The sequence below is a fragment of the Zeus faber genome (assembly GCF_960531495.2).
Source record: "Zeus faber genome assembly, chromosome: 5".
In the NCBI taxonomy this organism is placed as follows: Eukaryota; Metazoa; Chordata; class Actinopteri; order Zeiformes; family Zeidae; genus Zeus; species Zeus faber.
The window spans coordinates 18,238,853-18,263,017 of NC_137192.1; the positions used below are offsets into that span (position 1 = coordinate 18,238,853).

Genomic DNA, 24,165 nt, shown 5'->3' on the forward strand with positions numbered 1-24,165 from the left:
TGCAGGGATTCATGCGACTCCTCTCTGCAGCCGCAGCATGAGGCCGTTCTCCTAATGTCCCCTGAAAACGATTTCCTGCTTTTGCTCGCTCTTAGTGAGGACAACAGTTTCAGAAGCTTTCTCTCTCCCATTACACAAGACTAATTCCCACGCTACTCTTTGACATGCTCGTCTCTCTCTCTCTGTTTCTCAAAGCATGGCGCTGGCCCAGATCCGGTTGCAGGTGCCCCACACAAGAGAGACCGGCGTCAGCTACCTCGGACCTCTGCGTTTGTCCAGCAAATGTTGCTGAAAGGAGCTTAACGGGAGAGCCATGCTGTCTGGGAGTTGGCGGCGTTCGATGGGGCACCAACAGCCCGCCGCCGCGCCTGTCGTGGCCAGCAGGGGGCTGACTGTGTGTGGGGTGCCCAGTGGGACGGTGGTCCTCGAGGCCCAGTATGACTACAACTATTGCGGCGCCGACGGGCGCCAGGTCTGCATACGGGAGGGCGAACGCTTTGTCCTGCTGAAGAAAACCAACACAGACTGGTGGCAGGTGAATAAAAGCTCCTATTTTTGTCAGTTATTTGCATTGTTCATAGTACTGTTGGCGTGCATAATAAAATATGAGAACTCATTGCTGTTTCTGTTTGTCTTTGTTTTTGTTTTTTTTCAAAAGGTCAGAAGGATCGGCGCCGCCAGCAAAGCCAAGCCTATATATGTCCCAGCCACGTACGTGACTGAGGTGCCCATCGCGCCCATGCCCTCACCTCAGCGCATGGCCATGTCCACCTCGCTGAACTCCAACCTCAGGATACTCCCCAAGGTGTCGCTCACTCCCAGCCCCACAGAAGGAAGATATAATGAAAAGTACCAAGGTAAGGTGTCAGGGCCGCGAGGGTGAATACAAGGACAAGACCACATAGTATTTCAAAAATAGAATAACCCCCCCCCCCCCCCCGCAGTGAACAAACCCTTCTGCCGCTCCATGGAAAACCTCAACTCCACCAGTGCCTTCCACGTGTCGCACCACGGCGACGTCATGGGCGCCGGTCGCTTCCCGACACTCCCTCTCTCCGGATCCAGCTCGTCCTCCAACTCCATCACCTCCCCCTCGGGTCACCTCAAGGTCCCCGGCTCCCCCGTGGCCTCCGCCGTGTACCAAACGAAACCGATGGTCCCCAGGGTGCTGCCGACCATCACGCGGAGCCAGAGCTCCAGTAACCTGCCGGAGAATCTGCCGGAGAACCCGTACGACGAGGTGGGCGGCGGCTTCCTCGGACGCGCCAGCCCGAGGTTTCCCAAGAAGTCCTGCAGCCAGTGGGACATGGCGGACATCACCCGCACGAAGAACCATCTGCAGGTGAGACTGTCAGGATCGGGCCTAGAGACGATTGGATGAAAGAGAGAGAAAGTCATTCTTCGTCAGGTGCTTGATTTTATTGATTTTATTGATTTTATTTGTCATGGTCAGGAAATGTGCTGTGCAACATTTTTATAAAAAATAATAAATCTTTGCTGAAACACTGCATATTTTTCAAATGTTCATTTTCAGATTTGAACAACTACAGGGCTTGAGTTAAATCAATGAGTCAATATTCTACTGTCATTGAAGGTTTTTCTTTTTACAATTCAATAGTTAAATATGTTATTCATATCAATTCATGCATCAATATTCCTCTGATTTCATCATAACACATGGGCCTGGCCTACAGGAAAGAAAAGTTTATATGTTGACAGTATCCAACGTTGTGTTGGTCGTACTGTAGAATGATTATTTTGCTTGTGTTTAGTGAATAATACAGAAGATAAGGAACTTAAAAATATCAATTGCAAATATTGGCCTAAATAAATTTGGATTACTTTCCCAAATCGTTCAGCCCTACATTGTGGGGAAAATTTGGGAGCCGCGGTTTGATTAGTAGCTTGGATTGCATTTAGTTTAGGTCCGTTCTACTTTCATAATCCACCCCCCACGCAACCCCAACCTGCCCCACCCCCCAGAAGAGCAATTACAGCCATCGCCGGCATGGTATTCCTCCGTCATATCAGAAGTTACTCGATTCAACCATCGTCTCACATCGACAACCCCCTCCCTTCCAAATCTAAAAAAACAATTTGCCGTGTGACAACTATGGTTTCAGAGCGGTACGATCTTGGCGAAAGGTACTTCACCGTATCTCTCTCTCTCTCTCTCTCTCTCTCACTCTCTCTCTCTCTCTCTCTCTCGCGCTGACGTACTTCCTCTCTTACGTCTGAAGACCAGTAAGCAGGATTATTGCAGCCACATCCAGGTCACGAGGCTTAAACACATTTTCTTTCTTCCTTTCGTTCCGACTCCCAATCTCTCTTCCCCCTCTCCTCCATCGACCGTATTCCAAACTTTCTCAGACACGCTCTCGTATGTCGAACGACGGGGCCTGTTTCCCAAGTTTCTCCCTGTCGGTATCATGGCCGTAGGGCCAATTTATCGAAGGAAAATATAACACTCTGCAGGGGAGTGAACCACAAATGATGTTTGACAAAGGAGAATTCTTCTGTTTATGGAGTTGAAACCGGTTCACCTCGTCGCGCAGTCGTCGCGGCGCCATATTGCGCGTGGAAAAGCCAGCCGCCTTGCCCACACCAGAGGCGCCGTAAGCTCGGCGGCCCTGAACATCACGCTTTCAGTCTCACCTTCTGAGAGTTGACAGCCCCATCTTGGCGTCGCTCGGCGTTTGAATAAAGTTCAGTTTCAAATGAGCGATGCACTTGCGCTCACATTTTGAGTCAGCGGCGATGCAAATAAAGCCAAGACGGCAGAACAGGTGAACGCATGCATCACTCCACTGCCGCCGCCCCAGTGCTGCCCCCTGCGGTCCACTGGCAATTCAAATACGTGTGTACAACACACACACACACACACACACACACACACACACACACACACACACACACACACACACACACACACACACACACACACACACACACACACACACACACACACACACGTGTAAAAGCGTTCAATTCTACCGTCATTATCTGAACGAGTGGGCGTTACATAACGCTGATTCGCCGGCTCGGGCAACCAATTGGTCAGTGAATTTTTTTCTCAGCGATGTCTCCTGGAAAGATGATCTTCCGTATTTATCCTCTCAATTGACTTTGTTGGCTTTGCGGCCCCTGCTCTTGGCAGTACGCGTCGCTTTAGTCCCCGCAATCCGTTTCAGCATGTGCATTTCTATAAGCCGTGGCTTAATCCAACCTTCTGATGTAATATTGTATAGTTGGAGGTGGCTGGTTTCTGATCTCCTCTCCTTTTCTTTTCCTCCTTTCCCATTGTTTTAAAGCTCTTTGACCAGACAGCTAGAGCTAAAGCTCTTTGACCAGACAGATGCTGCCCAGAACAAAAACACACACACACACACACACACACCAACACACAAATGTTTGTAGAAGCGTACGCAGGTACATATTCACATACTACAATGCTGACCCCTTTAAACATGCACACAAACATGCACACACATATAGTATAGGTTACATGTTTCTGTATTGATTACATAATGGGAGAGTTCCATTGCAACATTATGTTATTATATTATACACAGATCAGCTACAACACTAAAACAAGGTGAAGTGAATAATATTGCTCATCTGGTTCCAATGGCACCTGTCAAGGGGTGGGATGTATTAGGCAGCAAGTGAACAGTCAGTTCTTGAAGTTGATGTGTTGGAAGCAGGAAAAATGGGCAAGTGTAAGGATCTGAGCCACTTTGACAAGGACCTAATTGTGATGGCTAGACGACTGGGTCAGAGCATCTCCAACACGACAGGTCTTGTGGGGTGTTCCCGGTATGCAGTGGTTAGTACCTACCAAAAGTGGTCCAAGGAAGGACAACCAGTGAACCAGCAACAGGATCATGGGCGCCCAAGGCTCACTGATGTGCGTGAGGACCCGAGGATAGCCTGTCTGGTCCTATCCCACAGAAGAGCTACTGTAGCACAAATTGCTGAAGAAGTTAATGCTGCTGTGATAGAAAGGAGTCAGAACACACAGTGCATCACAGCTTGCTGTGTATGGGGCTGTGTAGCTGCAGGCCGGTCAGAGTGTCCATGATGACCCCGGTCCACTGCCGACAGCCCCTACGACACGGCACGTGAGCGTCGCAACGTGGAATGTGCTGGAACAACAAGCCTGATCCATGGGGCTCCACCTTGCAACTTACAGTCTTGTCTTGTATAACGTCTTGTGGAGTCCATGCCTCGATAGGACAGAGCTGCTTTGGCAGCACGGGGTGGACCTACACAATATTGGGGGTTATTAGTGGTGGTTTTAATGTTATGGCTGATCGGTGTATTTTCTGTTTAGCTGTCAAACTGAAATTTTTTAATTCTTGTATATTGGCAATTTGTCTTATTTTTCATCATGTACGTAAATATCAAACTATATTCATATATACAGTATGTTAACCAGTCAATTACCCAGTCAATGCATGCATTGACTGGGTAATTGCGTAATTGCATCCAGTGCGTACTGCCATGTCCCTTTTTTGGCATTTGGCACCTGCACCAAGGGAGATTTTGCAATTCTGATTATTTTGTCTCACGGCCTCCTTCTCTCCCTCTGCTCCTCATTCTTCCTTTACCTTTCCCCCCCCTCTCTTTTTCCCTTTTACATTTCCTCTGTCGGATCAACAGGTCCCGACAGAGTCCTACATCCCTCAGCTGTCCTGGCAGGACTCTCCTCTCTACACTGAAAGCCACCAGTCCAAGAGGCCGTCGCTGCAGCCCGAGCCTCCCAGCCCGGCCCCGGGCCAGCAGCCACTCCAGGTCCTGGACCTGTGGGAGCAGTACGTGGACCCAACCTCGGGGAGATGCTACTACGTCAGCAGCATCACCAAGGAGAGGTCCTGGAAACCCCCCCGACGAGCCCGCACACGTGCATCCAACGAGGTAAAGCGGCCCCTGGTTGTCAGACGTCATGACACAGCGGTTATGTTTTCAAATCATGTGAATTTTCAAAAGACGCGTTTGAGAAGAAGAGGGAAGAAAACTGGAATCTGAACATTTATGTGCTTCCTTGGTGCGGCTGTGACCCGTTATTTTTTGAGTTTATATTTGTGTTTTTTTAATTTGATGAACGTGGGCGTTTATCCCCGAAAATAAACTAAATTGGTTTATTTTTGATGGAAAAGAATACTACCGTGGGGTGGTGGGCGATTCATGTAAGTGGTGTACGTCTGAACAGCGTAACACAGGTAACACTGGTACCGCAACAACCCTATTCAAAAGCATTTCAAACGGCGGTTAACGTGGCATATTTAAATCATGTTGATCATTGATTGAAATGGGTTTGAATAATGTTTGGCCTAATGAACTACAATAATGTTACTGTTGCAACAACAGATAATATACTGTATGAACTCGTAAAAGGTGTCCAATGGGTTTCCAGCTCATTGCTGCTTATCCCTTATTTAACCAACATTTATCATTCAATGAAGTATTTCATCTGTGTAGCCATATGTTCAACACATTCCGTATTTAGGATTGTACATTGTTCATTCCAATATTGTGGCAAGGAAAATCACTTATCTTTCAAGAAATCAGGTCTTGGAAAATACATCAGGTCTTGGAAAAGACAAGGAATGACTCATCTGGAACACATTTTTGAAAACGGTTCCCTTGTATCCTTCTCAACCTTAACCCAAAGGTATAATATCGGTGGCCACGGCTTCCTTCAATTCCTTCAACTACAGCAAAGTTAAAAACCAATTTACAAACAACATCCTACAACCACCTCCGATGTTTGAACATCTTACTCATATAGGTCATTTAAAAATCCCTTTTCCAGAATATCCAAACTTTTATTAAAAACAGATGAGACTTTATCTTTACGAGCCATGGAATGGGAAAGAGACCTTGCTTGATGCTTGTTTCCAGCGATATCAACCTGTGGAAGCTTATTTGCAACAACTCCTTTTCTATGACCCGCAACTCCAAAATGCGACTCATCCAATTGAAGATTTTGCACAGAGCGCATATCACCAACACAAAATGTTCAAAATGTGTTTTGTGGATAAAGACGTTTGTTCTCACTGTTCCCGTAATACCAGAGATGACTACTTTCATGCCTTCTGGCTCTGCCCACCAACCAAACATTCTGGACCAACATCGCCAAGAAGCTATCCACCCTTCTGGGTCACAGCACTCCAGTCTACCTCTCTGTCTGTCTCCTCAGTGACCTCTCCTCAGTCGACCCACCACCCAAACACCACCAACCCATTTTGAGCGCCTTCACAATGGCCAAGAAAAATAATATTACTCAATTGGAAAAACAGAGATAATCTCACCACATCCCAATGGTTATATTTATTAATAAAATACATGTCAATGGAAAAACGATTGGCAATATCCAAAAACGAGGTTGATTAATTTGATAAAATATGGGATACTGTTATCACTGACATAACTCCATCCATTAATACTTGAGTCTTCCTAAGTTGGTTCAATGTCGTGGTGTTTTTGGGCATGTGAGGGTCTTCCTGGTCTCACAGGGGCTCTGCGGTTGGGTGGATGCCCGACAGCTATGGGGATGTCCGTGGCGCTTAGTCCTGTGGTCGCGGGGGGGCCACACGGAGGTGTTAGGGGGGCCAGGTGGTGGCGCCCGCTCTTGTCCTTGGGTTGAGCTGGCCTGTCTCCGGGGACGGCGGGGGGTGCTCCTGAGGGATGCCGCCGGCTGGCATCCGCGTTTTTGTTTGAGGGGTGGTTGCGGGCTTGGGGCCAGGGGGTGCGGGTTCGGGTCTTGGCCCCGAGGTAACATCCGGGTGCCCTGCGCTGAGCACACTCGTGTGGCGCTACATGGGTGGGTGCTCGGGGCTTGGGGCTGGGTGGGGCGTCTGGTTGGCTGCGGTAGGGCGGGCCTCGCTGTTGTGCGAGTGGGCATGGGGGTCCCCCCGGCTCGCCTGTGTGGCGGGCGTTTCGGGAGGGTGTCCTCTTTGGCTGCAGGGCGGGGTGCTCGGGCATTTCCTGCAGCCGTGGGGTGTCTATGCGGCTGCGGGACTGAGGGGTGGCTTCGGGGCCCTTTCTGCTGCTTGGAGGCGCCACAACATAATATCGACTGTATTCACCAGAACCGATAAGTCCCAGACACTCACATAATATACACTCACTGGTGGACACACACACACACACACACACACACACACACACACACACACGCCACCCCAGCACCCTCCTGGTTGCATCCCTCTCCTTTTCTTCCTCATTTACTGCCATAACTATGACAGGAAGAGGCCACGTGTCCAACTGCTGTTCCACTTTTCCTGGACTGAATTAACTCTGTTTTTTTGTTGTCATGTTGTCGTCCGATGTTTATGTTTTTCCATGTGGATGATGTTGTTTGGTTCTATGTTTATTTGTCTCACCCGTGGAGATTCTCCCCCTCTTGGAGATGTGATGAGTTGTTTATAGACCCAAACATGGTAAAATAGTTCTCCAAAGAGGGGGGGGGTGTCTTGGTGGTGGCTCTGTATGACAAAAAACTGTGCTCTTGTCATCCTACAGGTCGTCCACAGGACAGAGTTGTTGCTTTTGATGATTTAAGAATGAATAAAGAGTTGCATTGCAGGTTGAGAAGCTGAACTCCACTTGCAGACTAACTCTATCCTGGATGCGATGGCACAAATGCTCTGTGTTGTATGGCCAGCATGCTGACAGCACAGGTTAAAATAATAAATAAAATAAAGAAAATCACTTGTCTTTCTAGGCCTGTGCGTTTATAGGGTTAACACGGTCACTGTTGTGCCATACATCATGCATATATCCATTGATGAATAGTATAGACCATATAGACTATTCATACCAGACAAACATTACAGTTTACCAGATTGCTTATCTAACAATTGACAATTGATCCGAAATTGTTGAACTTAAATGTTGTTCAAATCTGCTCCCGTGTCTCTGCCAGGCGAGTCCTGTGCCCCCCCAAACTTTACCGAGGGAAACCGGCCATCTCTCCCTGCCGCTCTCTGCCAGTGCCGGCAGCGCCACGATGCACCGGGTAAGGCGCCGAAACGACACCGAGCTCTGAAGCAATGTGTGTGATGGTCATCGATGATGGAGGACAATAATCACCTCCATCATATTATCCCCCTCTCCAAATTGAATGACTGCCTTTTATGAGTTTAATCAGGATTCTGGCACAGTGTCGCGCAGCACCAGTCGAGCGCCCTCCCTTTTGGCAGGGCAGCGCTGCACGTCGAGCTCCTTCTCCCGGTCTTCTCCTCGGGTGCAGACATGCTTCATTTCACCAGGTTTAACTTCAAAGGAACTCTGCCACTTAGAGTCGAGTCCTGAGGCCCGCATGTGTTTCTCCTCACCCACGTCTCTACTTTTGCTTTTAGCTTTCATTTTTTATTTTTTCTTTCTACTTTCTGTGTTTTTTTTCTTTCTTTCTAAGTTTAAAAGCATCTATGCTCCGGAAGCCTATATTGAGCACGTCGAGCACGTTTTGAGAGCACTGTCCTCTGGTATAGCGTGTTATCACTGTGTGTCAAATCCCAAATAGAGTCCTAAAAATAGTGGACACTGAGCACGGGCTCATACAATTTTTAAAAGTCTTTTTTTGGCAACTGTATAGACCGTTGCAAACACAGACAGACACAAAGCACATACGCAGACACCCAGAGAAGGTGTGTGTGTGTGTGTGTGTGTGTGTGTGTGTGTGTGTGTGTGTGTGTGTGTGTGTGTGTGTGTGCGTGTGCGCGTGTGTGCGTGCGCGTCAATCTGGTGGGTGTCAGAGTCCAGAGAGTGACCAGACCGACATTATGTTCCAGATTAGATCATGAGGCACGAGGCAGACTGAGGCCAAACTCAAAAACGAGGCCACATCTTGTTAGCTGACCCGTCTATTTATAACTGATTTTATTTATTCATCAACAACCTCCTTTGCTTTCATTTGGATGATGTTTTTGTTGAGCTAATCCCCTGAAGGGGGAAAAAAAAAAAAGGTAATGCCTCTTGATCTACCGCAGATGAGCAGTAGCTTGTAACCATCGGGGCCATCTGGGATGGAGACTCAGACACATACCACTCATTTAAGCCCAAAACATTTTGGGATAGCGCTAAATTTAAACCACTTAATCAGACCCCGTGGAAACCTAAACCCTACTTTAACTTGACAGGACATGACATGCTGTTGACCCTCCTGTTCCTAGTCGGTCGGGAGCATCTTGAAGTATATGTCATATATGTCAGTTGTTGTTTTTTGATGTTCATACATGTTTTGGAAACTACTATAATCAGGAAATGTCTGATTTTTCCTCTCATTTACAGTTAAAACAAAAAATAAATCGAACTTGCTCCCTATACTTTATACTTCTTTATATCAAGGTCCCATCAAGCACAAAGACACACACACACACACGGACACACTATGTTGTGGGGCCACCTGACTGAGAGGGTACTGTAGATGTGGGGACACCACTTTTCGTAATGAAATACATGTATGATTTCAACTCACAATTCTTTTTTAAATTGTTATGGGTCCTAAAAATCACTTACAATATAAAAATCTGACTTTTTTAGGCAGTTTTTTCTATCGTGGTGGGGATACTCCCCTATACCTCTGTATATTAAGGTTCCATCAAACGTGTTACACTTATCGCACACGTATTGGGTATCCTGTCTTTTTACCATTCTGTATTTTAATATAATAATAATAATAATAATAATAAATATAGCTGCAAGAAGCAATACACAGTGTCGATGGTAGTCAGCCCTTCATTAAAGTTCAATGGACCAGTGCGCTTTGGCTCTCTATAGTGTTTGTTGTGACTGCAGAAGCTCATCCGTTCCGGCCTGGTTTCACGATTATTAATTCATTTTGGGGGAACAGAATTATTTTATGGCACTTTATAAATCAACAGAAAACTGCCTTCACAATATTATTGTATTTTATGAACCTATAAATAAATGAACTTAAAGCAAGTGGTTTAACTGACTTCAATTGTAGAAGATATATGCACATCTTAGATTCCTTTATATTCCTATTATATTACTTCAATTAAAGTACTTTACTTAAAGATCATGTTAAAGTCACGTGATCTGTGTACTCCATCAACTTGTACATGCGCGCTGAGCGTGACGCCATCTTGGTGAGGTGGTGATAGTTGATCACAAACTCGTATCAACAATACTGCACCGATCTGGATGAAACGCCATGTTGGAACTGCCCCAAATACAAGTCATATTCAGATTGTCAGTTGGTTTGTTGTATCCATGATCTCCATTAAAGTCTGACGTCAGTTACATCTGCACGTGCCACCATCTTGCTGAGGTCCCGATTGTGGAGCAACCCCTAGACTGCAATGCTATCATGTGACCTGTGCGCGCCGTCATCTGGGGCCACGCGCGCTTTGCGGCGATGATTAAAGAATACAGTCTTTTACAAAATGATTCCACAATAATGGAGCGATCTGGATTAAACATGGATGACGGCATGTTGGAACTGCCCCGAATACACATTTTGTTCATCTTGTCTGTGATCCAGTTTACTTCCTTATATAGTGAAGTGTTGAATTCTGAATGAAAAAAAGTTTTGCGAGATCTCCTCAAACGCAAAACAATCAAACAACAAAATCACCCTGAGTATTTTATACTTATTTTATACTTAATGCTCTCAGATGCATGTCAACGCACGTATGCGTCACAAAATGTAGCAATGTGCCAACAACAGTTACCACAGCAATGCAGTTGCCAAACGGCTGTGTGACCATTAAGTGTCATGCGGCTTCCTGGTGCAGCGTTGTGCTCTCTGATCGAACCGGCTTCCCACTAGAACAGGGAAGTTCGCAGGGACCGCGGCAGAAACACAGAACGAAGGGAAAGCATTTTTGAAGACCACACCAAAAGGAAATTATATAAAACTACACACAGCCGCGGCCGTTTGCTCAACAGATTAACGCTCAGCGCTTGGTATCAGAGTGTTTTGTTTGCTGTATTCCATCATTGGGGGATGATGAGCACCACCGCTGTAAGTTCATTCGAGTCATTTTTTTATTGTTGTCTTCTGAGAATTACAATTTGCTGTGTAACGTTTAATGCGCTGTTAGTGGATACACGTCTCTATATCTGCCCATCATTGTGAGGTTTCTCTGTGTGCAGGCTGTGTCATCCTCACAGGGACAGATATGGCTTTCACTGTGTCACCTATTTCTTTTTTATGGAAATCAGATGAGCCTGTCTGAGTCAAATGAGTAGGATCTTATTTGGGTCCATCGTCTGAAACTGTCGTTCATTGTAATGTTAAATAGAGTTTTCTTTTAATACATCATGTATGTTACCACTGTCGGTGATTTGGTATCCACATTGGATTTGCGTTTACCAACATGATCGCGAGTTGAGGCTTTACCAGTGAAGGCTGAATGCCTCAACTGCATTACATCTCAACTCTTTGCTTTTGGTCCATTATGCTGTTTAACTTTCTTTCTGGATCTATTTTTCTTTCTCTCTTTCTGTAGCTGTCACCAGATTTCCTCTTCGGGAGCCACCACAGGAATGCTCACAGCGGCTGGCAGATGAAACAGGTGAAAACTCTCTCTGAGGCTCCAGTCTCTTGTCACGACGGGACGTTTGCTTTGTTTCACCATGTGATTTTGGGCCCATGGGGTGAAAAGTCAGAGAGAGAGAGAGAGAGAGAAAGAGAGACGTCATCTGTGCAATTCCAAGCCGTGTTGTTCATTTTGTGATGAATGCGCCAAATTTGGTACATATACAGCATAGCTTCATATATGTAGAAGAAATCTGAATATTGGGCCATAGCAGATTGCCATTCTGATACTGAAATTGAACACTTTGGCCACCCCCAAGCCGCTGTTACCATGTTTTCAGCTCCACAAATATTATTTACACACATGTTAAAGTGAAAAAATATGTTTTATTCCAATGTAAGCTAATAACAAATGAAAGAAAATGCAACAAAATGGTGAGATTGTCTCTACCTGCGATAACCGGATTAAAGTAGCGAGCGCAGTTATGTATTAACATAGGCCATGTAACAGTGTTCAGTGAATGTACGCAGGCCATTAACTGTGCTACTTTAGTTATTTTAAAAGAACCCGTGCAGTTGCTGCACACTATTTGAACCGCTCTATGAACACATCTTGATTCATGTGAGTTGTTCATCCCGGTGAGACAACCGACCGCGGACCTTGGCATGGCACTTTGATATTTGAGCGAATGGGAGATCTTAGAGTCAGCTGGCACGTCCTCCCCCGCAGAGGCGTGTATGTGCTCCCGGCGTCCTTCCTCTTCGCCAGCGTCGGGGCCGGTCAGCGTCTCAATACGGTCTTGTTGGCGGATGACACACAGTGCCCAGTTTGTCTTGTTTGCAGGCTGTAATTTACAAGGTATCGAGGGGGGTGGACACCCTGTGTCTTTTCGCAGAAACCTCTTTTGCCAGTCAATTAGTCACCACCAGCACCACCACCAACACTACCATCTTGATTATTACGTAACCTGCAATAATACAACCACCACAGATACAGTACATTAGTCAGAAAGAACTTCCTATATTTTAGAACTAATAAATTCCACTAGAACAACCGTACTGTTCTTTCTGGTACTATAGTACTTGTACTGGTATTAATACTCGACTACTACTACTACAGTACTACTGCTACTACTAATTCTGCTATATTTATTGATTACACGTTAACATTCTACATAATTATATGTATGTTACTGACATGCTTCTGTAAATCATTTTCTAAATAAAAAAAACAAACAACATTTGCTGTAGTATTCACCATCTGACAAAATAATCATATGAGAACTGTTTTACTGAATCAGGGCACTTTATGATACAGTTATAATATAATAAAAAGGACCAATTACTTTGTAAAAGTCCATAGAATTGTGAGTGACTATTTTCTTTGGTTCTCAGGGTGACTAGGATCTAAATGATGTGTCGTCATTGCATGTGGCTCCAATGGTATAGGACAGTTTGACCGTCCGCTGGGGTCGTTTTTAAAAATGTCTCCCACGGCACACAGGAGTGCGAGTTTGTGACGGCCCAATATCCGGCTCTGTTCCCAGTTTATCTATCAACACATCTGCCACATTTGGTGCCTTTATCACGAAAATGAACAACTGCTATGATATGTTGAGCTGTGCCCCGCCCCACGAATGGAAGCTCCTGGGTCCGTGATGGCTTATTTTGCAGTTCAGTCATCATTGTGACATGGTATTTTATGGTATTTTACGCGGCTTTCACATTCAATTTCACATTGCAATTTTCACTTTTTTCCACGGCTACACTTTTTGTTGGGAGCGGTGAGTTTTCTGTGTGACCTAGTTCACGTGCTTGAAATCTGATCAGCGTACCTCAGTCTCTTAAGTACGGTCCCATTTATGGAGCAACGGCGCGAAACAGCCTGGAGACGTTTCATTCACAGTCACTTTTCTCACCTATATAAGTATAAGCTCGAAAGGTTTTCCCCCGTTTTAACTTTTTGTCTTTGAGGAGACTATGTACGAGACGTTTGCTGGATTTCATCATGAATTTGGGCTGATAAGAGGAAGTCTTCCACCTGAGACCCACTGGGCTGCATGCGTTGAGCTTTTTGTTAGTCAATTTAAACGGCAGGGCAATTATTGGGATCCAAAAGGGAGTTCCTGGATCTGCGGCGGCTTATTGTGTTATTCTGCCCCGCGTTGCTGCGTGGAATTTCATTTGACTTTCATGAAACAGCTCTCACATTACCAACAACAAACAAAAAAATTCTTCCCCATCTCTGCTTATCTAGCTGGACCAGTAAAGGAAGTATTACGTGCGGCTCATTTTAATACTTGCAGGTCACACCATTCTCTTCCTCATGGTTATTTTCCGCTATTGTGCATCAGTACTCTTCTGCCGCGCCCGTTCACCTCCCACTTTCAGTCTAACGACCTGAAAGGGGACTGTCGGAGGTGAATATCCTTCTGAAAATCAATGAACTCCAAAAGTAAGATCAGCAAAAAAAAAAACTGCATCCGAGCAGTGTTACCGTAGAGTACATTAAAGCAATGCCAGCCATGCAATTTAGATTTCCAGAGCTCAGCGTTTGTGCACATTGAGGAGGTAAAATATAGCGACTCATGGTGTAAGAAAAAAAAGCTGTTATCCAAGCAGTTCAACATGTTGCATCACAGCGGGGTGTGGGTGCACTTGGTTTTAAAGCCGTTTTAAAGGCCTCCTCTTAGCGAAGGAGCAGATTTGGCTCTTAATGCTAATCCTCCTTGCATGGAGAGATGGCAAACATTAGGAGGGGTATTTAGTGTGATTGTTGAAACTGGGTTACGGGGATTGGGAAAGATACTTTATCACACACAATTCACCTATCTGCGCCGCTGGTACGGAATGTATAGATGCGAGGGGTGAGTTGTGTGCACGCGCTTTATTTTTTTGTCTTCTGTGCCTTTTTTGGGGGGGGGGGGCTTTTGTGTGTGTACATGCACCTTATCTTCTGCATGGTCCTATGCAGATACATAAATCTTTCTCTCGACCAGACACCGCCTCTGCCTCTCAGCGCTCGCTGGGCACTGGAGCAAAACAGTTGAAACACACAGCGGTTGAAGCCTAACTGGCACGGGGCCATGAGCGCAGTTTGCCCGTACACTAGTCTGCTCAATTTCACACGACAAAGGTCTGATGAACGAGGAACGTGATGGTTTCATGGCAATTCTAATGATAAGCAGAACAACATGTCCATTGTTGTTATTCTTTATTCTTTAATTTGTTTTGTATAAACTGATTTAGATGAACCACAGGAGTAATACCCTGGTTATCCTTGTAGCACCACTAGTGTAGGGCTGGACGATATATACGCTAAAGTTATCATAATATTTTTTTTGATAAAAAAAAAATTATAATTAAAAATAAATAAATATATATATATATATATTTTTTTTTAATATATTAAATATTGTGTCAATATCGTTAAATGTCTTCAAGGCTGCATTACAGTAAAATAATGCAGTTTTCTGAACTTCGTAGACTGTTCTAGCTGTTCTGATCAACGGCTCTTCCTGCTTGGTAATAATATCCACATTGCTAATGATCATTGGTCTAATATTTATTGTGTTTAAATATCTTATGAAAGCACCGATAGTCATCTCCAAAATATTATTGTCAATGTATATATAAAAAATATATATATATGGATTAATTGATTGATGTTTGAAATTTGAAAGTGCACCACTTCTCACAATTCTCTGAGGGAAATGACTTGGTGGATAGGACATGCTTGTGGTAAGATACACATAGCATTTACAACATCGGCTATTGCCACGAAAACTGTAAAACGCAAAAAAGAAATCCCTCCTACTTGCCCACACAGTCGTCTGTTATGGGGGCCAGTAGATAAGAACGCCTCAAAATCCAGGAATCCCGATATGAATGATCCGAAGGCCTTGGCTGTGTTGTACAGTGATGCCTCCAGGCCATTTCCCCTCCATGCTATTCATCCGTCTCAGCAAACACAGAACCCATACAGATACTGACAGAGCCCGCTTTATATTAAAGGAAAAGGGTTTAAAATGTTTAACCAAGGCAAAGGTAAAGCATCTAAATGGTTCCATACTGGAACAGAAATGTTTTTAGATTAAAAATGCATGCTGAATTACCTATTTATAAAAAGGTACGCACTATAATAACCGATGACTAAAAGTGCAGAGAGAAATACTTTACATAAGTATTTTTGGGTATTGGGTAAAAATGAACTCCTAAAAACATGTTACTTCAAGGGTGAAAGTCATGCATGGTTTTACATAATACATAACATAATCGACAACAATAAAGAAACAACCACATGCATGTATGAATGACTAGAGAACCTTTACATTATAGAAAAGGCTTTACATGGAGCCACAGCGGATCATTGCTCCTTTTCCTTTGTGTCCTCTTGCCCGCTCACCCTTCACCTTTGACCCTAACTCTCGCCTCTTTTAACCCCTCCCGAAGAGCATGCAGCGCGCCGCTTCCTCCGACGCGCTGAGCACGGCGCCGTTCGGCGAGGGCGATGATGCCTGCTCTCCCAACTCCTCCCGGTACCCGCATGACGGAAAGCAGCACCTCACCCACTCCCAGTCTATGGCACTACCCAAAAACGGCGAGGTACAAAGCTGCAGAGCATGGTCACACACACACACACACACACACACACACACACACACACACACACACACACAGCACGACCCGATGCAAGAATGACTTCATACCGTTCATTTAGACGCACATTATAAATAAGGTCTTTAGCTGTTGATATTTAGATATTTATGTTCAGACATTGATGAACACCCTAATGTACCTTCAGTGTTCCACCTTTGTTTTTTTTAGGTCGCGCAGCAGTGTGCCGACTATTCCTACAACTTGACCGACATCATAGTGGAGCCTCCGTCTCCTGACAGCTCCCCGGAAAGCGACGGAGTCACACCAGTAAGGCGGCGGCCAAACCATTTTAGTTTTTAAGAGTGAAGGGAGCGTTTATATCTTTTGCTGATCTCCGCTTTTGTGACAGCCGCTCTTCTTCTGCTTTTTATGAGTTTGGTCAAATGTTTTTTTTTTTCAGAACTACAACGCATTACTCACACGGGAGAACCTCTTGCTCCTCTTTTGTGTTTGTCTTTTTTTTTACGTATTTTTTCTCTGAAGTTTCGCCTTTTTGGGACTTACAGTGTTGTGACACGATATGGAGGAAAACATGAAAATGAATTATTTTATTGCCCTTAATAATATAGAGATGGACATGGATTTGAATGATATCGAAATTACCTCTATGTTGGCCAAATCATTCACGGTATATCCAAAGGCTTAGATTTTTTTATTATTTTTTATTTTCAGTATAAAAGTATATACACAGGTTACAGATTACATTAGACCTACAGTACAGTTTGAACAAAGGAAGTTGGGCAACAGCTGACCAGTTGAGTCAAAGAAGAAAAAAAAAAAGAAAAAAAAAATATATATATATATAGTATAAGCAGTTCGGCAAGTATTACTGTGTTTGATAATAAGATGTCTTTGAATCGAAGAAATAAGAGTATGTACAATATGATTGAGAGAACAAATGTGATATTTGCACCGGGCCTTGGACATGGAGACACTGTGACTTCTTTCTCCAGGAGTTGGAGAAGGCCGGTATCCTGAATAAGACCAAGATTGCAGAGGGAGGCAGAAAACTGAGGTAAGACTAATGCAGGATGTGTTATTTGAAATAAGATGCTGTATATAAAGCTGCTTTCACACACGCACGACAATGTCTGGACCTGATTATTGACATTGTCCGGATTTACCCTTTCACACATGTAGTAAAAAAACAAACGAGATTGTCCGTGTCAGATGCGTGAACACCACCTGGAAACCCTCCATTTGGTTTAGACGAGGGGCGGAGCCTGGGTAGAGCGTGCAGGAGGCAGGGCCTGACGCTGCAGAGCTTTACAAGACACCCAAGATGGCGGACGAGGCTACAGACTTATCAGAAGTTGTGCAATGTTTTGCGTTGGTACGCCATGTATTTGGATGTATCGGGTCAAATGATTGCGTTCACACAGAGCGTACAGCTCCTCGGGGCAATGTCCGGATAATTTCAGGCTTACAGTGCATGTGTGAAAACAGCATGAGTTGGGTATATCTCGATGATTTCGCACGAGAGGATTGGCTTTGTAACCGTGTGTCACCATAGCAGGAGAACATTGTATCATACACCTTGATTTGCACGTCGCAAATGTTTTGCAAATGTATACATTTTTGCTCTGTTGTTTACTGTGATTGAAGCTACAATACAGCCATTAGCGGATCCTGGTTCAATCCTATCTAAGCACACATGGATTGCTCTCATCCGATCAAATCAATCACCCGAACTTAAAGCCGTGTAAAATATTTCATATTAATGGGTGTGGGTAATATTTTAGAGGGTGAAGTGAAGGTGAAAGCGAGTATGAATTCCATCTGAAATGGGATTATAAAAACCTTGTGCACCCGTGTCGGTTTCTGAAGGAAAAACTGGAATCCGTCGTGGGTGGTGTTGGTGGGGAACAGCCTGGTTTTCTTCAAGGATCCCAAATCGCAGACCCCCTCCAGCTGGGTAAGAGCAGAAATAAAACATCCAATATGTATTTCAACACAACTATTAACTTCTTACTCACTGGCTTCATTCAGTGGCACACAGACCCCGATACAGGAAACCACATGTGTTGCATAGAGCTGCGTTGTGTCGGACCTCCACGGGAACAAAGGCTGAGAGCGCGTTCCCCTTGAACAATAGGTTATTAACAAAATAAATCATTTCTTGTCGTTTGATTCTGAGGCGATGTCTGTGTGTGTGTGTTGTCCCCTATGACCAGAAACCAGGAAACAGTCGTCCAGAGAGCAGCGTGGATCTGAGGGGAGCGCAGCTCAACTGGGCCAACGAGCTGTCCAGCAAGAAGAACGTCTTCAAGGTAACCGGTCACCGCGGGCGTAGTTCCCTCCGAACAGCGAAGTTCAACCTTTCAAGTACGAATCTCAAATCCCAGGTCCTCTCACTTTCTCAATTTTGAACGACGCCGCGCTAACAAAACAAACGCGTACACGCGCTGCACTCGTCAAAACGCTAAGCCCTCGGTGAACCTTTTCATCCGTATTTAAGGATTTTCACCCCTGACTAAAGCAAACAGCGCTGACGTTGCGGTGGGGGAGAAGAAAAAAAACGTGGACGTGTGTGGAGCGGAGAAAACAGAGAAGGCAGCTATTTAGGGAGTCAAGTGAAAGCTAGGTCTCGTACGTGAAATTCTTCGCTTTCTAACCTCACTTTTCGATTCCTTGTCATCTGAATTCAAACGCTGTGGCTTGGTGTGGTAGTGGTTCCTTGGAACAGATCCAACCCTTTGAAACAGCGTTGGTCGGGGACCAACGAGGAATTCACACACGTATCTCATTCACCTGACCTCAAATGGCATGAATAATCAATGCCAAAACACAGGGCTTGTCAGGAACATGTGCAACCTAAATTAATAAGCACTGACAGAGTAAGTTATTACATGCTGAATGGGCACAAAGGAACTGTGTTAAATCGGTGTTTTTGCTTTGGTGTGTTGGTTGAGGTCCCAAGAATGGAAGGTTGAGAAGAACAATAATACTGTGGAGAGGTTACACACTTTGGTCTTTTATAAATGCGTGTGTGTGTGTGTGTGTGTGTGTGTGTGCGCGCGCACGTTTCAGCTGAGGACGGTGACTGGTAACGAGTTCCTTCTGCAGTCGGACACCGACTCCCTGATCAGAGAGTGGTACAACACCATCCAGAGTGTCATCGACAGGCTGGTGGGACAATCACGCGAATGCACACATAGACACACATATACATACAAACACACACACACACATACACACACACACACACACACGCGCGCGCACATGCACACAGGCATCATATGATCTCCTTTTTAATAATATAGCGATGATGCTGTGTCTATTTGTCGATTTTAAGTAAATAAATAAATTTTGTGGATTGATAATGCTCAGCTGGAATGTAGTTATTTACACTGATTTTTTTTACGAATAAGTATTAGTAAAAATAAAAGTACATTAAAAGATAATGTAAGTTTGTAATACAGAAAATTAAGCTCATGAATTCATTGAAGATAATTATATACATTCAGCGTTATGGTATGCATTCATACATAATCTACGTTTAGAATATATGAATACACAGTTTGCTCCATGTGTTTCAGGACCGTGAGAACCCGCTGGACAACGTCCTGCTCTACTCCCTGAGGAGAGCCGGCAGCGTGGAGATGTTGGACCACAGCGGCGACGACGAGGACCGATGCAGAACGTCACGTAGGTCTCAACGCCGCGACTTCCCTCCGCTTCTCCTGAAGAATGAAGTCAAGATGCAGCCAGCCTCATTGTGGCTGGCGGAAAGTGAAATAACGACGCGGCAGTCATCAGAAAACATTTAAGATGTTTAGTCAAATCCTGGTTATATGAATGATCGCTCATTCAAGGTCAATCAAATACGTTTGAAATGTGAACAAATCCTTTTTTCTTTTTTTTTCCGTAAGGAGGAAAACAAGGAAAGGTAATGAGGATGCATGCGGTAATGAGCAATACAAACGACTTGTTTGTTTGGTTTTAGCTACCGACTCAGATTCATTGCTAAACTGCGTCTTTGTGAAGGTGAATTTGGGAGGAAAGGCCCTTTCATCCGAGAGGAATAGCATCGCGTGGGCCTGTGGAAATCGTACAAAGTAACAACAAAATAAAGGAGGCGTGTTTGACATGCCCTCTGGTAGGTCCTGGGCGATTGATTAAATGAATCGATATTGATCAAATGAACATTTTTCGTTGAATACCTCAATATTGACAATTTGACAATATTTTGGTAATGACTATGGGTGCTTTCCATATGGTTACACATGAGAAATACTTGAGAAACAATCATTTGTAATGTGGATATTATGACCAGGCGGGTAGAGGCGTTGAATTTCAGAAAGTTGCATCACTTTACTCGAATGCAGCCTTCAAGACAATAATCAATCATATCTTGCCATTACGAGATAAATCATTCGCTAGATTGATCCAAGATGATGTTTGGTCTCATATCCAGATACACAGTAGAGTAGATGTTGTATCAATTTGTGACCCAGCCCGATCCCCTGGAACACTGTTTTTTTTCACCAAGGGTGTCATGAAGGGAACTTCAGAGAACATTCCCACACGTCCTTCCCCGAGCCACTGGCCTCCTCCGGGGCTTCATTTTCATTCCTCGTTGTCTGTTTGTCTCGTAACCTCCATCCAGGGTTCTTTCATCCCACCATTCTCTCCTCCATTGTCACCTCCATCCAGCCCAGCTATATCTTCACGCAGCCCCCGTGGCAGGTCATCCCTCCCACGGCGCTCTCTCACCTCCGCCGCCGCCCCGCCCTCCCCCTCTTCCTCCTCGCCACCGCCCCCTCGCACCTCCTCCCCTCCGCCTCCACTCTAGCAGACCGGCCCGCGCTGACCTCCGCCTCCTCCTCCTCCTCCTCTTCCTCCCCCTTCCCCCTCTCCTTTTCCTCCTCCCCCCCTCCCTCCACAGTCCCCCGCTCGGCCTCCAACCTGGAGAACACGGAGCGGAAGCGGGTGAAGAGCCGCCTGAAGAAGCTGATCCTCCGGAGGCCTCCGCTGCAGGCGCTGCAAGAGAAGGGGCTCATCAAAGGTGAGATTAGTTTATTTTTTATTTTATTTCATTTTTTCTGATGCGTGATTGCCTAATGTGAATGTGTACACTGGGTCAGGCCGCTGCTGTGGGCGAACATCTTTTCATAAATGATTTACGCCGTCAATTAACGTCAGATGAACACGGTTCATCTAAGAGCTCTGTGATGCACCGGGTCGTGGGTAACCATGGTAACCAGCACAAACATTTGCTGGCGGGTAAATCAAGATCGTTCTTGTTTGCGTGTGGAACAAAGCAAAGCGCGCTTCATTTCCATTTTGATCATTCATAATAAACAAGAAGAGTAAATGGATGAAAATAAAAAATAAAATCTCTTTGTAAGTCTTTGGATGTTATAAATGCCTTGTTACCCAACAGTAAACAGCTGTCACGGGTCGGTTACGGTATCCTTGAAAACTTTGTTTTGAACACCAGTACCGGTTCACGTTAGGAATTGAATTAAGATGTATCATAGGTATTGCCTTAGATATACTGTAGTCAAGCTTTTCATCCATTCCACCCGATCGGTCTAAAAAATAGACGCAAAACAGTAATTGTGTCGTTCTACTGCTCTCTAATTTAGAGCTGTACGAGTTTGAACCAGGAATAGTTGCATCGTCAAGGTTAAGCCCAGGATGAAAAATGACAGAGCAACATATAATGTATATCAAATGAAAGGGATTATTGTGACCTATGACGAGCTTCGGTAAAGTTGCTCTGCCAATATCTTCATTACATGGGATGGTAATGTCATCGTGCTGGTAAAAGCCCTGATGGTTCTATCAAACATTCCTGAACAAGGTGTGTGTGTGTGTGTGTGTGTGTGTGTGTGTGTGTGTGTGTGTGTGTGTGTGTGTGTGTGTGTGTGTGTGTGTGTGTGTGTGTGTGTGTGTGTGTGTGTGTGTGTGTGTGTGTGTGTGTGTGTCTTTCCGGTTGTCCCTTGTCGCCCGTCCCCGTGCAGACCAGGTTTTCGGCTGCCAGCTGGAGATGCTGTGCGAGCGGGAGAAGAGCACGGTGCCTCGCTTCGTCAGGCTGTGCACGGAGGCCGTGGAGAGCCGAGGTACGGTCACAGGAGCCGCCGCCGGGAGCTTATCTCCCCGCGACACCGTGCTGCAACTCTCCCTGAGCCGCCGCAAAATAAAATGACGGAAGCGGCCTGGATTCCAAATTTGGAACAGCAATTAGCCGACAGCTCCGCAGCGTCGACAATGCACTTTAAATACCTGACAGCCATGTGACGAACACGCTCCGCCTGGTTTTCAGAGCCAAAAGTGAAGTAGAGTGAAATGCAAAAACCTGTGACAAGTGCCAGGCAAACGCAGATCCAAATTGAGGAAAATGGAGCCGCGCCGAGACTTTTCAGCACAATACAGCAAATTAATATTTCACGTTTCCGTAAAAACGTCGTATTTTGGCCACGGTGGTCTCTCAGGAGCGGCATTTTGGTGAATGAAGTCTGTCAGACTGAGAGAGCTTCAGCACAAAGAAACGACGCAATTGGACAAACCCGTTCGAGAAAAAAGAGGCGAGGGGAAAAAAAAAAATTGCATTTCATCATGGCATTTGTAAAGAAAATAATAATAATAAAAAAAAAGAAAAGCCGTGATTTTCAAAGTTTTCAATAGTTGCCTTTTTTTTCCTCTTCTCGAGAAACTGGTTCAAATCGAAGAACAATCTAAGAAAATTTGGTAAGAATCAGCTCACGGAAACTAAAGAAACAAACGACCCCCGTCGAGTGAATTGTGGTATAAACTGCTAAAACAATCAAAAAATACAAAGACTAATGTGTCCGTAAGACAACTATTGAGTAATGTCGCTCATCACTAATGCTATTATTTATGAGCGTTGTTTCAGTAATTACCCGTCGGCTGCTGTGGAATAATCACCATGAGCGTCATTACCGCTGCAATCAGTCATGTCGTCTCGGACGCGTTGATAAAGATTTAACAGGTTGGTTCGGTTGCTTCTCGTTTGTTTCCCTGCTTGGTCACGATGACAGTAATTATTTAATAGATCGTGTTTCTGTGAGCCCCCCAGTCCGCCCCGTCCCCGTCGGTGTCGCAACCGTCCATCTGCTTGCGCTGTCACGCGAGCGGCCGTTATTATGCCACTTAAAAATGATGACACCATCGCAGCTCGACCATCGCTCTTTTTTTTTTTTTTTTGTTTCAAAGGTAGAGCCCGTCCACCGTCGGCGTTCAGCGCCCTTTGTTTTTTTTTTTGTTTTTTTTTGTTTCTTTAACGAGCCGCGAAGGTGGAGCCTTTTTTTTTTCCTCAACTTCCCCCAAACGGAAAAAGAAACGCCGGAGCGCTCGGAACGCTGGAACTCAGATGATCTTCATTTCGCAACGAGCGAGCGAGCGAGCCCTGCGAGAACGCTCGTGTGTCTGAAAAGTGTTGAGAGAGAGAGAGGAAAAAAAAAAAAAAGGAAGTAAATAGCCCTTTCCCACCGGTTATGATGCAGAGACGATGTTTGTTGCGTGGCTCTCTACAGGTGTTGACGAGCGCGTGATGACATTGTGCGGAGCTGTTTTGGCTCCGAGTTTCCCCCCGCGCTGTCTGTTATTTGTTTCTCACGCGTTGCAGAGCTTTGTAGTTTCGTTGCATCAAAAGCAACGTTCCCAGGCAGGATGAATTATGAATCTGCCCAGCTTTGTCATTTTAAAGGCCAGTGAGAACAACAAGTTGTTTGAATTTTTCAAGGGAAAAAAAAAAACCAAACAAAACAAAAAAAAAAAAAACACTGCATTTGCGGGTGGAAAAAGTGATGCTCTGCATTCGTGACGTGAGCTTCGGCTTCCTCATATCAGGAGTGCGAGCGCGGCCTCTAGTGCCCTAATCTGCAGTACCTGAAACTGACTGTGTGGTCGTTTCAGGGCTGGAAACCGATGGTATCTACAGGGTGTCTGGGAACTTGGCTGTGATTCAGAAACTGCGCTTCCTGGTTAACCACGGTAAGGACGGAACACCGAATCAAATACGACGA

At 45.0% G+C, this 24,165-nt stretch overlaps 1 protein-coding gene across 1 annotated transcript in view; it reads left to right on the forward strand.

Annotated features, from left to right (window-relative positions):
- Positions 1–313: 313 nt before the first annotated feature.
- Positions 314–24,165, forward strand: part of arhgap9 (Rho GTPase activating protein 9) — a gene marked incomplete at its 5' end in the record, with an annotated part of 30,507 nt that continues 6,655 nt past the window's right edge. Inside the window, 16 exons of the mRNA XM_080000546.1 lie at positions 314–535; positions 659–857; positions 945–1,342; positions 4,663–4,917; positions 7,931–8,023; positions 11,484–11,549; positions 15,965–16,117; positions 16,340–16,438; positions 17,125–17,186; positions 17,999–18,086; positions 18,346–18,441; positions 19,202–19,300; positions 19,711–19,819; positions 21,060–21,179; positions 22,141–22,239; positions 24,056–24,133. Coding sequence (XP_079856672.1) covers positions 314–535; positions 659–857; positions 945–1,342; positions 4,663–4,917; positions 7,931–8,023; positions 11,484–11,549; positions 15,965–16,117; positions 16,340–16,438; positions 17,125–17,186; positions 17,999–18,086; positions 18,346–18,441; positions 19,202–19,300; positions 19,711–19,819; positions 21,060–21,179; positions 22,141–22,239; positions 24,056–24,133 — 2,236 coding nt within the window. The remainder of the gene's footprint in view (positions 536–658; positions 858–944; positions 1,343–4,662; positions 4,918–7,930; positions 8,024–11,483; positions 11,550–15,964; positions 16,118–16,339; positions 16,439–17,124; positions 17,187–17,998; positions 18,087–18,345; positions 18,442–19,201; positions 19,301–19,710; positions 19,820–21,059; positions 21,180–22,140; positions 22,240–24,055; positions 24,134–24,165) is intronic.